General features: G+C 38.0%; 2 protein-coding genes across 2 annotated transcripts in view; both read right to left on the reverse strand.

Annotated features, from left to right (window-relative positions):
- Positions 1-6,199: 6,199 nt before the first annotated feature.
- On the reverse strand, positions 6,200-10,191 carry ccdc174 (coiled-coil domain containing 174). The gene is made up of 11 exons (XM_014009088.1): positions 10,062-10,191; positions 9,778-9,888; positions 9,600-9,700; positions 9,461-9,519; positions 9,228-9,381; positions 9,008-9,103; positions 8,289-8,425; positions 8,096-8,190; positions 7,536-7,689; positions 7,261-7,413; positions 6,200-6,807 (listed from the first exon to the last, which is right to left on the reverse strand). Exons 1-11 carry the CDS (start codon positions 10,101-10,103, stop codon positions 6,293-6,295), a joined length of 1,617 nt encoding a protein of 538 aa, XP_013864542.1. The 5' UTR covers positions 10,104-10,191; the 3' UTR covers positions 6,200-6,292.
- Positions 10,192-11,355: 1,164 nt separating this feature from the next.
- tatdn2 (TatD DNase domain containing 2) overlaps positions 11,356-16,339 on the reverse strand; it is a 13,815-nt gene continuing 8,831 nt past the window's right edge. Inside the window, exons 6-10 of the mRNA XM_014009089.1 lie at positions 15,019-15,202; positions 14,668-14,795; positions 11,803-11,891; positions 11,664-11,725; positions 11,356-11,526 (exon numbers count right to left, since the gene is read on the reverse strand). Coding sequence (XP_013864543.1) covers positions 11,721-11,725; positions 11,803-11,891; positions 14,668-14,795; positions 15,019-15,202 — 406 coding nt within the window. The 3' untranslated portion in view covers positions 11,356-11,526; positions 11,664-11,720. The remainder of the gene's footprint in view (positions 11,527-11,663; positions 11,726-11,802; positions 11,892-14,667; positions 14,796-15,018; positions 15,203-16,339) is intronic.

Genomic DNA, 16,339 nt, shown 5'->3' on the forward strand with positions numbered 1-16,339 from the left:
ATAATTACAGACTTCAACGTTGAGATCTGTCTTATAAAACTGAGGAATGTGAAGAATTGCAAGATAGTATTTGCCTGAATCACTACGATATTTTAGAGACTGGAGTTGTTTTTGGATTTGGTCGTGGACCTGAGGAAACCTCCGCCTAAAGTTTCAAACTGATAGTGCTTTGAGCAAGTTCTACTGCAGGTAAGATATTGACCATTATTCTACAGCACTATTGTTCACTCAGTAATCCATTAGCTACTACAATAACGGTTGCATTTGTCATGAGAAAAAAAAACATTATCTTTTCTAGTTTTCAAAAACTTTTTCTTGATCTTTTAGCTAGTTTTTCACTGGACTTCAAGTTTTAGCGACAAAGTATGAAAGACATTCACATAAGAGTTTCCAAAAACATTTGCAGTGGTTCCTTATTGCACCACATGACTCGTAGAACCTTGTTTTATTGTTGCTTTTTGTTGTTCAGCTCCTTATTACCTGCAAATATGTCCTCGGTGAAGGTGATTTAATACTTGAATGAAGGTAAATAATGCTGTATATTTGATAACATTTAATATTATATTTAAAATTTAACCTTTTTTTTTTGTTGCTCCAGCAAATTTGTGAGAAAGGACATTGGTGAACATGTCAAAATTTTAAGTGAAAATTGTTTCATCGATCATAATAAACACCAAAAAGCAAATTAAGCTTTCAAATCTGCTTTGACACTAAGTTTTCATCTCTACCTGCAGAGTGGAGGAAGATTTTTTTCTCTCAGACTTAACGTTCATTTTGAAAAAGTGAGTAAAATCTTGTACTTGTGTAAGAAAAGTTTAATTCAAATGTGTTCTTGTTCCTAAATACGCTGCAGGGAATGGTTGTTTTACGATTAGTGCAAAAAAACTAATGTAAAAATAAGTATTAAACTTTTAACTCTGTTTTCTGCATCTTCTGAATGCAGGTTCAAGAAAAGCGAGAAATGAGTGGACTGCCAATGAGTTCCCAGTCTGTTTCTTCCTTTTCACACTTCCCCCCCCTCCTTTTCACATCAGCAAAATTTATGAGGCCATTACGAGTGTGGATGCAGTGTCAACATTGCCCAGCTAATATCTTTATCCTGCACGGTGAGGAAGAGGAGGGGAGGCTGTCAGGCGACACACATGCTGCTCGGCAGACAAACTGCCCTGTGAGTTTACAGCTCAGCTGAACACACACTTAACACTCGTTAGCATCTCAAACACATTAGCTCGCCTCTTTAAGGCAGCAACTTAAATAATTGTCCTGACGGAAGTCTTTTTCTCGCTTTGAAAGACAAAATGTTCACAGCAGGAGGAAATTGGTGGAGAAGAAAAAAAAGAGTGCAGAGGGCTTGTTGAAAGCAGCGTTCAAAAATAAGTCTGGCATTATTGCATTTAATCTGTTTTTGTCAGCAAATCCCACTAAATACTATTGGGAACAAAGAGTCGCTCTCAGTGCTCTTTTGCTGTGGCTCAGAGCTTCAAACTCACTGAAATAARAATATCTTTAGATTGTAATAATATAATTATATTAAATAGTCATTTTTATGTAAAGCTGCTCCACACTTTACGCAGGGAGATGCTGGGATTTTAGGGAAAATTCATATCTTTAAGTTTGTTTTCATTACAGTAAAGCTACAACAAGCCTTCACAGAATTACTGTGTTTGTTGAGAGTTTTCACCATTCCACCACCATCACTTTCACGCATCATTTGTCCAGTAGGTTCTTAGCTCATTTACTTAATCTCTCCTCCTCCTCTCCTCCCAGGCACCCTGAGGCAGAGGASTCCTTCCTAATGAGCCAGGTCATATTTAAAGGGTTTTTCCCCAGTAAAAGAGGCTAAAAGAAAGTTTCTCACTTAAGAGTTTTCAGCCTCTTTATGGGAATTTAAACAGATCTTAGTTTGAAACCTTGACATGCAAGGCAGCAGGAGATTTGTATCCTTTAAAGGAGAAATCTTTATTTTATTAAACATTTAAATCATTCATTTAGGGTTTATAAATGTGGAACTGCAATGATTTGGTCTGAATTCCTCCTTATTGTAACTCCACAAGCCCCTCTTTCACCTCTTTGCTGAGGGGTGTCTCAGATCAACTCATTTTGAGGCTGTTTCTTTAAATCCAAAAGAGGCGCTTCACACCCATGCTTTTAAAAATTCTTATATAAAAAACTACACAACAAAACACATGACATTTTGTTATGGCTTTCGATTTTTGTGAGCCACTCTGAGCCTATCAGTGGCCCCCATCTGCGCCCCCTGTTTTATAGTTTTTCCACGAGCACAACTGATCTAATTAAATCAACCTTATTTTACACAAATCACACAATGTGCATTTGAACAAAATGTTTTTCTGTTAAAACCCTAGCATAATACATCCCTTTATAGATTACATTTGATAATGGTAGTATCAAAAAGACTTGTATTAAAACTGATTAACTTCACGTGATCCCAGGCCCAGTCTGAACAAGTTCTGGTCAGCAGAGAAAGAAGGAAAATTATTTACACCATTAATTCAGCTGCCCCAAGTTGTGATTGGAGCTGCCGCCACACGCTATTATTACAAACTCCACRGGCGCTTGTCCTTTTTTTCTCAGCTCCATCTGCTGCTGAGTCGACACTGCAGCAGGCCTACCATCAAGCTCGCCGGCACCAGCCTGTTCTTACACGTGGCTGTTTAACACAAGCGCAGCAGGASCGACATTATGGCCTCGTGGCAAGAGGGGCTCAATGGCCGTGGCAACATTAGCTGTTATTATCCTCAGCAGCTCATTACAACCTCACTGTGGGGTGATGCTGACCGAGGAACCTGTGGCTCCGTTTGAAGCACATCCTCTCGCAGTGTGGAGGTGGTGAGACGTGTCGTCTATTCACTGATGTGCCGTTAAAGGAACTTACAAGTGGCAACACAGTGCTTGGGTTAAGCAGTTTGGGGATTTTGAGACAATAATAATGTCTGCCCTATGGACAAACTGTTTTAACATGGTGTCAAATAAATATTTGGTGCAATATGATGTTCACACAAATTCAGGCCTAAAATAGATAAAATAACGGGTCAAACTTGCTATGTTATTATAATCAGGTGCTCACTGATACACCTAAAACCTTTAAATGCACGATAACAATTGTAATTAATTGTAAATTGACATAGGATTCCTTCGATTCCTTGGTAAATCAATAATATTTCACCTGTTCTACATAGCTCCTTGAACAACCACCTCAGCTCGAAGAAAAACAGCTACAGCCTGATGTAATGATAAGCTGATGGCTAGTCTGGTCTATGGCAAGACCAAGGTGGGGTACTGCAGTTTTGAAACAACTCCCAACTCCTGTTAGAAGTGCTACAGATAACTGCTGCAGCCACTATTTGTGCCAGAATGAAAGTTTGTTTGTTTTTGTTTTGTYTTTCAAACTGAGGACGTTTAAAAAGGCTATCTACAGCAGGTAAGATATTAAYGTTTTACAACCCCACAAAAAAAGACCTGAGCTATCACTTTAGGTTTAATAACAAAGATGTAGTCAAACTTTTAGATAAATCAAGTTTCWGCAAAGATGACCCAAATGGCAACAAATACGACAAAATGTTTTTCAGTTGTTTGTTGAACTGTGACTAGTAATATATTTCAGGACATTACTGTATAATGAAGTTAACCAATGATAATTTATGTATAAAACATAATCTCTTTTGTCTCATAAAGTTTTACTACAATCACATATTTTGTTACTAAACTTCTGTGTCTTTAAACTGTTTGTCTGTAATCTCAGCTGAGCTGGGGTCTGGTTTTAAACCTTCATCCAGTTCAACGAGCTCAAAGTTGCTGCAGCTACCCTGGGATTGATAATTTATGAGTTTGATTCTCTTCCCCAGTTTACAAATTCAGTCCCCAGCAGTATCATAGAGAGTGTGGATCATAAAACTGCCTGAAGGATTAAAAGCCTCTTTTAGGGTGTTGTACGGTSGTTTGAGCTTAAAGCACCTAACTGGACTTACACCAGTTTTTTTTAAAAATGCCTCAGTTTCTGCTTAGAAGCAGTCAGTTCATTAATAAAGAACAATTTCATTTGTTTATTTGACTATTTTAAATGATCAATAATTTCATTGAGCTAAAAGAATTATCCATTGGCCCTTTGTGTTTCTCCTCAACAAAATGAATTTCAACCACGCTTAAGGAGACAAAAATAAATAAAGCTTTCATCATCTAATCTGATTTGCCCAAATGATTTGATTACAGACTTTGTGWGGAGAAAGGACACGGAGGTCTCAATGTGCTTTCCTAGATGGAACATGAATGTCTTAACGATTCCTTTATTGGATAAATTATAAAAGGTTTTTCTTTTGCACAGGCTGAAAAAGAAATATTGGGATTAGTGCAAAATCAAATCCGGTGGAGCTTTAGACGACATATAAAGTTTGCATGGGACATCTGAACCTCTTTATCCTTTGAATAAATCCCACTGAGCATGGATATATTTTATCTTACCATGTCGAAAGTTTAATTTGTGTTGGCACAGAGGATACCCATCACAGCTCAATGACTTGTCCCGTCTCTGTTAGCCTTTTTATATAACTGCATTACCAAGAGGCCAGGCCTGCTCCTTCCTGCTCAGATCAAGAAGGAACAAGCCGTGTTCAAAAGAAGAAGATGAAGGATCATCACATCCGACATGCTCAGCTTCTTCATCAGCACTGAGGCAAATTCATAACCTGTTTGATATTTAATAAAAGTCAATCAAACAAAAATTTAAAATGAATAAATAAAAAAAAATTCACATTTTGGTATCTGTGTTTTCACTCTGATGAGATGTTTTGTWGTGTTAACCTTTCTGTGCAACACTTCGGTGCAACTTTGTTGCTGTTTGAACAACTGACACTAAATATAAATATCATATATTTATTTAGGTCGGGACCTAAATTAACAAAAAAAATTAAATAGAAATAAACATTGATTTATTTTCAAATGAGTGTGCTGCAGTGTTGATTCTGATACATGGACATCATGTCATTACCTTGACCAACAAAATCTATAACAAAAACTCAGTGATTTATCAGCTGTAAAACAACTTGCTCTGTATCTACTGTATAATTATACAGTTGAAAATAGATACTTTACTCTGAACAGTTTTTTTAATCAAACAATCAACAACAAAAAATCTGCTCAGTTTGCACAAACGTTGAATTTTCAGTTACTTCGTACTCTATAAGATCAAAAATCCAGAATTTTAATCTGTTTACTTATCACAAAAAATGAGGAAATTTGTGTTTGGTAGATTATTTATTTGTTGTAACAATGTTACTTGGTAATATAGAGTATCTTATACTGTTGGAAAGCCTATTAATCATATAAAATATAAATATGTAGGTCCTCTGGATGGGTTCTTCTTCAAAGTTTTTTTATTTTCCTACCTGGATTACTGAGATGCATCAGGACTAAATTCTGTTTTAAATGGTGCCACATTTGTAAGGAACATGCATTTGTGGGATGAGCAGTAGAGCTCAGTGTGTGGGTTACATACATGAAAAAACAGTCAAATCTTCTCAGCCAAACAGCTTATTTTGACCCTTTTTTTGAGCTTCTGGTGCCCCCAGGTGCTGCCATAAGATTTATTGCAAAGAAGCAGTGTTACAACAAAGAAATCATCTACCAAACACAAATTTATTTAATTGTTATGCCAAGTATATATAAAAGAATACTTTGGAAATAAATTATAACCTTTACAAGCTTCTCTTGAATAAATCATGGTTGAATCCCCACGCAATAAAATGAATCTACAACATATCCATTCAACCCTCTATCCATTTTTTATGCCTGCTTGATGCTGTGCAGGGTCACAGGGGAGCTGCTGTCCATCTCCTGTGATCATTAGGCACCAGGACAGGTCACCAGTCCATCACAGATCTGCTGYGTTGCAATAGTTTGAGGGATAGGAACTTCACATGTAACACATGAAAGTTTTAGAAGTTGTGGACTTACATTAAAGCAAATATATACTATGTTCTGAATATTAATTTAATTAAATATTGTGAAAAATATTCACCTATTTTCAAAGACAAGTCCTAATAAAGACAAAGTTATTTCTAAATTGGTAAAATAAAGAAAATTAGCTGATAATTCCAGAATTGAATAGGAACCCAAGCCTTTCTTGAACTTGCAAACCTGAACAGCACCCTCTACTGGTTAATTGAAAACACAAAACAGCAACTGAGGGGAAATTTGGGAGGTTTATTAAACGCTTCTGTTACATACAGTTCAAATTTTGTTGTTTCTAATGAAGTATTTAGTCACAAAGAAGCCATCAGGTAGAGTTCCTGTAGAAGGAAAGTATTTCATCTAAGCTCTGAGGAGCGCCTTCAGGAGGCTGCTGAGCCTGGCTTTGATCTACAGGCGGGGGTGGAAACGCATGCGGATACTGGTACGGGTACTGCGGGGGAAATGGAGGAAGGACGTGTGGTGGACCTGCAAAGTGAAAAGGAGGCGGAGGAGGAAACAGAGGATAAAAAGGAGGAGGAGGAGGGGGATACTGGGGGTTAAAAGTAGGAGCTGATTGTGAGGAAGTCTCCGCAGGTGGGGGCTGTGAGGACTGTGAGGATGTTGGGGGAACAGATGGAGGCCGAGGCTGTGGTTCAGGTTCGCTCTCTGAGCTTCCTCCTGGACACTTGGCAAACTTGAAGGACATGTTGGGTTTGTGCTCCTGATTCTTGGTCTTTGCTGGTTTTGATTTTCTCTCGTCAGCGAAGTACGCAGATGGAGGGGCGAATTCTGACTCTCGCTCATCCCGACGACGAGTTTTCCACTCGCTGAACATATACTCTGGAMAAAATAAAAATAAAAACATCCAAGTGGGCATTATTGATGAGAAATTTTAGATAAAATGCAGGAGCACCAGACTAAAATGCAACCATGACATTTACAGATTCATTTTTTTAAATTGTATTTACTTTAGTTAGATTTATTGTTTGATGTAATATTCTAATCTTTTTAATTTCTGCTGACTCCCGTAGCACCGGGTAATCCTTTTGAAAAATGTTTGGTGTCATTGTGAAGCTTGGAAGGATTCCTCTTTATAATATACTGTAAGGCTGAAATTCCTGATGAAAGCCCTCTGGACCAATAGAAAGGGAGTTTTAAAACCTGCACTCATGTAAACAAAACTACTTGTCGTTTACCAGGTGATAATTCACAAAATTTGAAAGTTTCCTCAGCCAGCAAAAAAAAGGTGAATGATGTAGAAATTTGAACACAAACGTTTGAATGAGGACSTACCTTTCCCCCTGTCCCATTCTCTGACGTGAGGGACTCCCGGTTTGGTGTCCCTCCTCTCCTGAATCTCCACTTCCACCCTCTTAAGAATGCTGAYCTCTGGTGGCACATCTGGTTGGAGGATGGGTCCAACTGTTTCACCCTCCTCATCCTCTCCTGAAACATTAAAAAAAGACCTCTTTCAGCTCACTGCACCGTATCATCCAAACTGACGAAACACTTTCTGTTCTGTTGGAGAAAACAGACTGAAGCAGCAGGGATGAGGCACRGAGGCTAACCTTGATTCTCCTCCTCTACATCTTTCTCCTCTTCCTCGTCGCCATCTAGTTTTGCCTTCTTCATCTTCCTCTGCCTCACTTTGGCTAGTCGGGCCTTAAGGATGGACTGCCTCTTCTCCTTGAGTCGTTCTCTTTTAGTCCGCTGCTCTGTAGTCTGAGGGATGGAACGGATGTCAAGGTTAAAGAGGCATTAATCATCAGATTTAAGAATTATTTCACTGAATGCGTCTCAAATACTCCATGACGTAATGCAGGAAAAAAACCTAAAAAAATTAAAGATTTTAATGAAACTCTTAGAAAATAATCAGTGGATGTGCTGATTAAACTGATTAACTTTTGAAGTCAAGCCCAGTCAAGATGGCCGCCACAGCCTAATTATAAACATGTTTAGCTAAAATTTAGTGTGGTAATCGCATAGAGTCATACCCAGCTCATAACTGAATTGCTAACAGTTTTTTTTAATTTTATCAATAATTATTACAGTCAACAACACATGTCCGTTAGCAAAATATCCCATGAAGCACATTAACGTGATATTTCCTGTTTATTAATGAACACACCTGGTCTCTGAGCATGTCCAGAGTTTCTCTTTGCTTTCTGCGCTGCTCTTCATCCTGAGAGAAAGCAAAGTAGCCCACACCAAGGTCTCTAGCCTCTGAGACGGAGGGAAAAAGAAAAAGGTTTTGTTTTTTGGACAAAAATAAGAAACCGAGCTTCAAAACATGTCTGAAAACAATCTGATCTGATGCGAACCTTGTGCTCGAATATCCTCATAGTGAATTGGTCCAACGGGCCTCTTCATCGCCTCCTCCTCCTCCCTCTCCCACTCCTGCCTCTGCAGATCTCGACGCATGTCCTCAGACAGTAAGGTCTTCTGAGATGCGGCCATTCTACAGGAAACATCATAACCATGTTATCTTTTGTTAATGAATTATTCTGAGGCAAAAAGAGACAAAAACAAAACTTCAAAACAAGATCGTCCTAAAAACGTGTTTATTCTGCAACTACATCTTACAGGGTTTACTCAAAACATAGATTTGTTCTTTATTAACATGTATTATGTAAAAATAATATTAAAAATATCTAGAGATTTTTTTTTTCTACAGAATCTGTTGTCCGACTCACTCTTTAACTATAAGATGACCTTTAGAAATTAAAAATTTGCCTAAACTTGAGTGTGGCTCATGTTTTCCTGACAACTTATCATGAAATCATGTTCAGTTCAATAACTCAAAGTGTCAACACGTTACACAATCTTTCATTTAAATTAACAAATTTCTAATAAATCACACCAATTTCCAAGTTTTAAAAAATTGTGTTTTTGCTAACATACATAGTGTGAACTGTTGTAAAAACTGTTGTAAAATTTATAAATGTTTACTTCTCAGAGCCTTGAATTTGATAATTTATGAGTACAAGATATGATTTGTTACTATTTATATAATAATAACTATTAGTGTTAATATACTTACTCTTTTCCTTTAAGGTCTTGGTCCATTTTTTGAAAACTCGGTAGGTCTTTCTTCATGCATCTTCGAGATCGTCCTAAAGCGTCTACAAAATCCACCCTGCAGGGACACAACAAAAATTGTAACGTTTTTATAAATTTGGAAGGCTTGCAATTTCACAGTTACAAAAACTTGGAAAAATGTCGTAATTTAAAATCCAAAAAAGAAATCAATGAGTCATTACCATTCCTCATCTGGGTTCTGAGGAGGAGGGATGGGTGACAAACGGTCTCTTTCATTATCATCTTTCTCCATCTTGTTCTGTGGTTGTGTTTCTCTCTTTTTGTCAATAATCTTCTGGGTGAAGTCAACAAGGTACAGGGCCTCCGTCTCTTCGTCTGAGGAATAACAACAAGTGTGGAACAACAGAGCAACTATTTTAGGCAAAAAATATCAGGCAACTCAAACTCTACTGACCTGGAAAGTCTCCTTTTGTCATCTGCTCATAGAGCCTGGCTTTTTCCTCCAACTTCTGCCTGTGTTTCAGAGCAGAAAGTGATCAGATGTTGTGGTTACCTGTTTCTTTACTCATTAAATATCAGGTTAATAAACTCACCTGGATGTATTGAGGCTGACCTGCTCCTCGGCCAGCTGCTCTGCATCTTTCGCAGCTCTTGCTGAAACTCCAGCATTTTGTTTGCTCCAGATATTAGGTTTCTGACATGAAAAGCAGAGCAGCGAGTAAGAAATGCATCTGCGTCATGAAGCATTTCTCTTCTAAACTCCAGCTGTACCTTGTTGGTTGTGGATTTAGCTTTGACGCTAGCATCAGCAGAATCTTGCCCAAGTTTCTCCCGTTTGAACTGTTCCTGTTTCCTGTACAGTTCAGCCTTCAGGTCTACTAACTGGTGGAAACAAATAATTAAAAAATTAAATTTTGGTTTCATTTTTATGGAATGTTTAATGTACTGAGTTTTAATGAGCTAACTCAAGCTACGTTTAATCCTGTAAACAGAGCCGTACATCAATTTATTATATCCTGAATTCAGTTTTTCAGTCTTCCTGTCAAGTAACTCACCGATGATGCAGCTACATCCAAGGGTTTCTTCTTTTTATCCATGTTTCCTGTTTATTCTCCACATTTCCTAAAGTTGCTGTTTTGCTAGCTTATGTTAGCCGCTGGACTTCATCGTTGTTTCTAATTGACAAAAAGGCGCACCAGCGCCACCTGCTGTCAGCTGGCAGATCTGCAGCCCCGTAAGGAAGACGATTTATTATAATCTAACTAAATAAATAATGGATTTTTATAAAGCTTCACAAATATTCTCAAAGGGGTTTATACAATCAGTATATTRAATAATACTTGCAAAACTGAAGACAGCACAAGTAAATGTAACAAGCAAAAATATTATATCATAAAAAAATCTTAAATTATTTAAAGTGTTTGCTTTTAGAGAGATGATTGACTCAAATCTGAAGTTCTGAAAATCATCTCTATTCAAACTAGTACAAAACATAACATGCAATCATATAAGGATCATCTTTAGACTCAAATGTACTACTGCTTCATTTTGTGGCATTATATCTTTATTATTCTGTAACAGAAACATGGCTAATAGTATCTCTATAAAGTAATTCCACTTGATAGGATCACTTAACATTAATAAATTTACTAATATGCATTTAAAATGAATGCATATTTTACATACGTTTGAGGAAATAATTAACCATTTTCTTACATTACTGCAACAGAATTTAAAGTTGTTGAATTGAAGATTTTAAATGAAAACTCCCATCAAAACAAGATTGTAAAACACCCTTTCCAAATGGGTCTTACTGTTTTAATGTTCGTACCTGTAAGTGGTAAACCCGCCACTCTAACAGAGCTTTAACCTACTTTTATTCGTAGGTTTTAAACAAGGTTTATTTGGGCACCTGGTGAAATGGAAAATGCATCAATTTTAAATATTTCTTGTTCAATCTGATGGACACACATATTTGCTATCAGTCTAACACTATGATGTTCAATTTCCAGTCAGAAAATGTCACGACTGCAAAACTTGTTTTATATTCCACACATTTTTGGCTTGTTTCTGCAGTGCTCAGGTTTGTGTTCATGTATTTCAACGAAACGTGTCCGAAGAATAAACCAGCACAAATCAACAAGCACAAAGGTTTTTAATGCATCGAACCAAACTACAACTCACAGCAGACAAGAGTAACACCTAAACTAACAATCCAGATTAAGCAACTAAACCAAATCTAAAAACTTTGATACATCAATTTGCGAGTAGTTCTCAAGCTATTTAAAATGATATTCCACCACCAAAGGCTTATATTTGCGCACAGAGGACCTAAAAATCTAAAACAAAAATGGATGCAATTTTTGTCACAAAATCTCCAGTCTGATTTATTTTCATTTTTTATTTGCATTTCTGTCATCTCTGCGGATCAAATACCAGCTCCCTCTTCAGCCAGCTCAGCTCGTGCAGAGTGGACACCCCCATCTCAGGGTGTGAAAACCTGCAGACGTCTTTACACACCTGGAAGAAGTCAGAGTCACAAAGGTGAAAATCMTTTTTTGTGCAAGTGTGACAACTCATGACTGTCATAGTAACTGGACAATTTGAAACAACAAAGCAACTATTTGTGGTAAATGATAGGCAACTCAAACTCTGACCTGGAAAGCACGCTGTTGCCACTGTTTTAGAAATGATGGCCTTTACTTCAGACTCCTTCAGACTGTTTTGAAGCAGAAAATGATCAGATGTCATGTTACCTGTTCAGACACATTAAATATCACAAAAAGACAAACTCACCTGGCTGAATCAGAGACGATCGAATCCTCTGCATCTTTCTCAGCTCTTGGTGAATCTCCAGCGTTTTGTTTACCACACTCGTTAGGTTCCTGCAATGTAGAGTAGCGTGTGAGAAAACAATCTGCGTCAATATAAAACATTTCTCGTTTTCTGCACAGTTCAGCCTTTGAGTCAAACTGTGGGAAACAAATGTTTTTTTGTTATTTTTAATTTTGACAATTATTAGGGAATACATTACTGAGTTTTGATAAAATGGTATGTTCAATCCTTTAAAAAGCCCCAGGGCCACTCATTAATGTGAATTTACAGTTAAATACAGTGGTTTGCAAAAGTATTCATACCCCTTGAACTTTTCCATATTTTGTCACATTACAACCACAAACATAAATATATTTCACTGSAATTTAATGTGAAAGACCAACACAAAGTGGTATACAATTGTGAAGTGGAAGCAAAATTTTACATGAATCAAAACATTTTTTACAAATAAAAAACTGAAAAGTGCGAHGTGCAAAAKTATTCAGCCCCCCTGAGTCAATACTTTGTGGAGCCACCTTTTGCTGCAATTACAGCTGCAAGTCTTTTACGGTATGTCTCCACCAGCTTTGCACATCTAGTGACTGCAATTCTTGCCCATTCCTCCTTGCAAAACAGCTCAAGCTCAGTCAGATTGGATGGAGAGCGTTTGTGAACAGCAGTTTTGAGATCTTGCCACAAATTCTCAATTGGGTTTAGGTCTGGACTTTGACTGGGCCATTCTAACACATGAATATTCTTTTTTTTAAACCACTCCATTGTAGCTTTGGCTTTATGTTTAGGGTCGTTGTCCTGCTGGAAGGTGAACCTCCGCCCCAGTCTCAAATCTTTTGCTGACTCCAACAGGTTTTCTTCCAAGATTGCCCTGTATTTGGCTCCATCCATCTTCCCATCAACTTTGACCAACTTCCCGGTCCCTGCTGAAGAGAAGCACCCCCAGAGCATGATGCTGCCACCACCATATTTGACAGTGGGGATGGTGTTTTCAGAGTGATGTGCAGTGTTCTTTCTCCGCCACACATAGCGTTTTGCATTGTGGCCAAAAAGTTCAATTTTGGTCTCGTCTGACCAAAGCACCTTCTTCCACATGTTTGCTGTGTCCTCAACATGGCTTCTGGCAAACTGCAAACGGGACTTCTTATGGTTTTCTTTTAACAATGGCTTTCTCCTTGCCACTCTTCCATAAAGACCACATTTGTGTAGTGCACGACTAATTGTTGTCCTGTGGACAGTTTCCCCCACCTGAGCTGTGGCTCTCTGCATTTCATCCAGAGTCACCATGGGCCTCTTGGCTGCCTCTCTGATCAGTGATCTCCTTGTTCGGCCTGTAAGTTTAGGTGGACGGCCTTGTCTTGGCAGGTTTACTGTGGTGCCATACTCTTTCCATTTCCGGATGATGGATTGAACAGTGCTCCGTGAGATGTTCAAAGCTTGGGAAATCTTTTTATAACCTAAGCCTGCTTTAAACTTCTCCAAAACCATATTCCTAACCTGTCTGGTGTGTTCTTTGGACTTCATGATGCTGTTTGCTCCCCAATATTCTCTTAACCAACATGTGAGGCCGTCACGGAGCAGCTGTATTTGTACTGAGATTAGATTACACACAGGTGGACCCTTTTGAGTCATTAGCAGTCATCAGGCAACTTCTGAATGCAATTGGTTGCACTCAGGGAAAAGGGGGCTGAATACTTTTGCACGTCGCACTTTTCAGTTTTTTATTTGTAAAAAATGTTTTGATTCATGTAAAATTTTGCTTCCACTTCACAATTGTATACCACTTTGTGTTGGTCTTTCACATTAAATTCCAGTGAAATATATTTATGTTTGTGGTTGTAATGTGACAAAATATGGAAAAGTTCAAGGGGTATGAATACTTTTGCAAACCACTGTATTTAAGTAACTCACCGCTGATGCAGCTTCATTCGTATGTTTCTTATTTTCATCCATGTCTCGATTATTTTCCACAACAGATTGCTGTTGAGTAGCGACGTGTCCCCACTTGGCGAAGGTTTGAAGGGTGTGTTGGCAGAATCCCTGAAGAAACTTTTAGTGAAGCTTGTGCCAAGGCATGTTCATGCCTGTTAGTGGTATCTGCAGCTCTAACATAGCTTAAACCATTTTTTCATACATTTTGAATAAGATTTCATCAGACACCTGGTGAAATGAAAAATGCATCAATTTTTAATACTTTTTGTTCAATCTGATGGATACTCAACATATTTGCTGTCAATCTAACACTCAGATGTACAATTTTGAGTCAGAAAATGTCACCTGACCAATAATTCTCCAAGCAAAAGCACTTAGGCCAAATGTGTGGGAGAAGACRGTGGAACTGAAGCAGGCTAATGGACCAGACTCACAGGCACTGCCTCTGCGTAACAAATGATTTTTACTCAAAGTAAGAGCCACACGTGTCTGCTTGTTTCCACAGTGCTCACGTTTGTCTTCAAATAATTCATAAAACGGTTAAACGAGCACAAGTCAAAGTTTTTAATGCATCAAACCAAAGTACACCTCACAACCGACAGATAAGAGTAACATCTAAACTAAAAACAAACCAGATTAGGCAACAACTAAAGCTAATAAAACCTATTTAAAGAACACTTAAAGAACAATAACCTAACAAATAACCACATAATTAATCATACAGTATCTTTGAGGCTTTTTCCTGTAAGTTTTTTTAATATTCTTCTCAAAAATCAATTTGTGACTAGCTCTCAAGCTGTTTGAAATTATATTCCATCCTCCATGGTCTTAGATTTGTGTAACCTCACAGTCTGATTGTTGTTGTTGTTGTTTTGTGTCATCTCTGCAGATTATATGCCGTACAGCTTGGCGGTGTTGTTTCGGATGGTGTTCAGGACCGTGGCCTCGTCCTCCCCCCTCAGCCAGCTCAGCTCGTGCAGAGTATGGATCCCCATCCCGGGGTGTGAAAACCTGCAGACGTCTTTACCAACCTGAAAGCAGTCAGAGTCACAGAGAGGAAGATGTTTTTGTGCGTGTGAGAGAACTTAGTAGTCAAACATATTTCATACTGACAATCTGCAGGCAGTGTGAAAATGATCCTTGATAACATCAGTTAGCTGATCCAAAACTCATACAATGACTATAAAATCTGTACCATTCAATGTCTTTATATAGTGTTTTCATTTTTTTTCTGAGTCTCAGTTTAAAACAGACCTGTCTGGGCAGGAAATACGGGGCATCTGTTTCCAGGACGATGCGGTCCAGAGGAATCTGGTGCGCAGCGTTCCGTGCCTCTGTGGCGTTGCTGTAGGTGATGAGCGCTGTGAAGCCCACGTACAGGTTGGGGAATTCTGTCAGGAAAGGCTCGATCACTTCGTAGTTGTTGGTGAAACAGTGCCTGGAAAGCCACACAAACATGGAAGAAAATCCAACAATTAAATGCACAAATACACACACTGCATGTCTGAGGAAACACTCTAAAGATCGTTCGAACCATCAGACTCAGTAGGAACTCTGTATCAGTGACGGAGATCACCAAGTGGAGATGAGAGTGGGTAGAAAGGAATGAAGGAGGGTTCGACAAATCCTATTGCCCGACTGCCCGAGGCAGGTAAAACTCATTCGGGCAGGTGGGTGTGTCCCAATGCCTGCCTGACCGGGCAGGTAAACAATTTCTTTTATTTTTTTAATAGGGCCATTTATTCAAAATATTCTGAAAATAAATGAAGAAATATAGCATTAAAACACATAAAGAATAAATCCTCAAAATTTCCACCTCCCTTTTAGAAAAGTTACGTCATGCCGTCGTGTTGCAGGATCACTTCCTCCTCCCTCCCGCTGCACGTCGCGCAGAGCGAAGCTTTAACAAACGTAGTTTTTTCATACCCAAGTTGTTGGAGAAAAAAAAAACTTGTTTTTTATGTATTGTTACCCACAAAAGTGATAAAAAGATGTGGACGTTTGTTCAGTCATAAATCCATCTTGCTAATGTCAGCTTCTGCTCTGATGATGAAGATGATGAAGATGAGCGCGCAGCAGCGGGTCAATTCAGCAGGCAGAAGCTCATTGTATGGCAGGCCGATATAACATTTATTTGGCTTCCCCACACTTATATTCTAGTTATCTGAAATTGTTTTATAACTAAATTAGACATATTAGTTATTTAGGAAAAATAATTTAAAAAAACTATTTTATTATTTTATTTTATTTACTTTTTTTAATTTGGAGATCTTTCCAGCTTGAGCTTGTTTGTCTGTCTAAGTTGATTTTTGAAAATAAGGGGCAAATATGATAGAGTTTTTCTTCACTCTGCACTCTTTTAATTCAGGGTAGGATATACTTTGYTTTTTTTAATGTTGTACATAGTTTTGTTTTGTTTTTATGAATGAAACAAACAAACAGACATCTCTTAATGTATTTTGACAATTCAAAATACCTATTTAAGGCATCTCTAATTATATTCTGACTAGTATAAATAACGTCAGATTGATCATTAAGTTGTATGGAGACTCCAGTTCAAGATATCTTAAATGTA

This window comes from Austrofundulus limnaeus, unplaced genomic scaffold (genome assembly GCF_001266775.1).
Source record: "Austrofundulus limnaeus strain Quisiro unplaced genomic scaffold, Austrofundulus_limnaeus-1.0 Scaffold55, whole genome shotgun sequence".
Taxonomy (NCBI): Eukaryota; Metazoa; Chordata; class Actinopteri; order Cyprinodontiformes; family Rivulidae; genus Austrofundulus; species Austrofundulus limnaeus.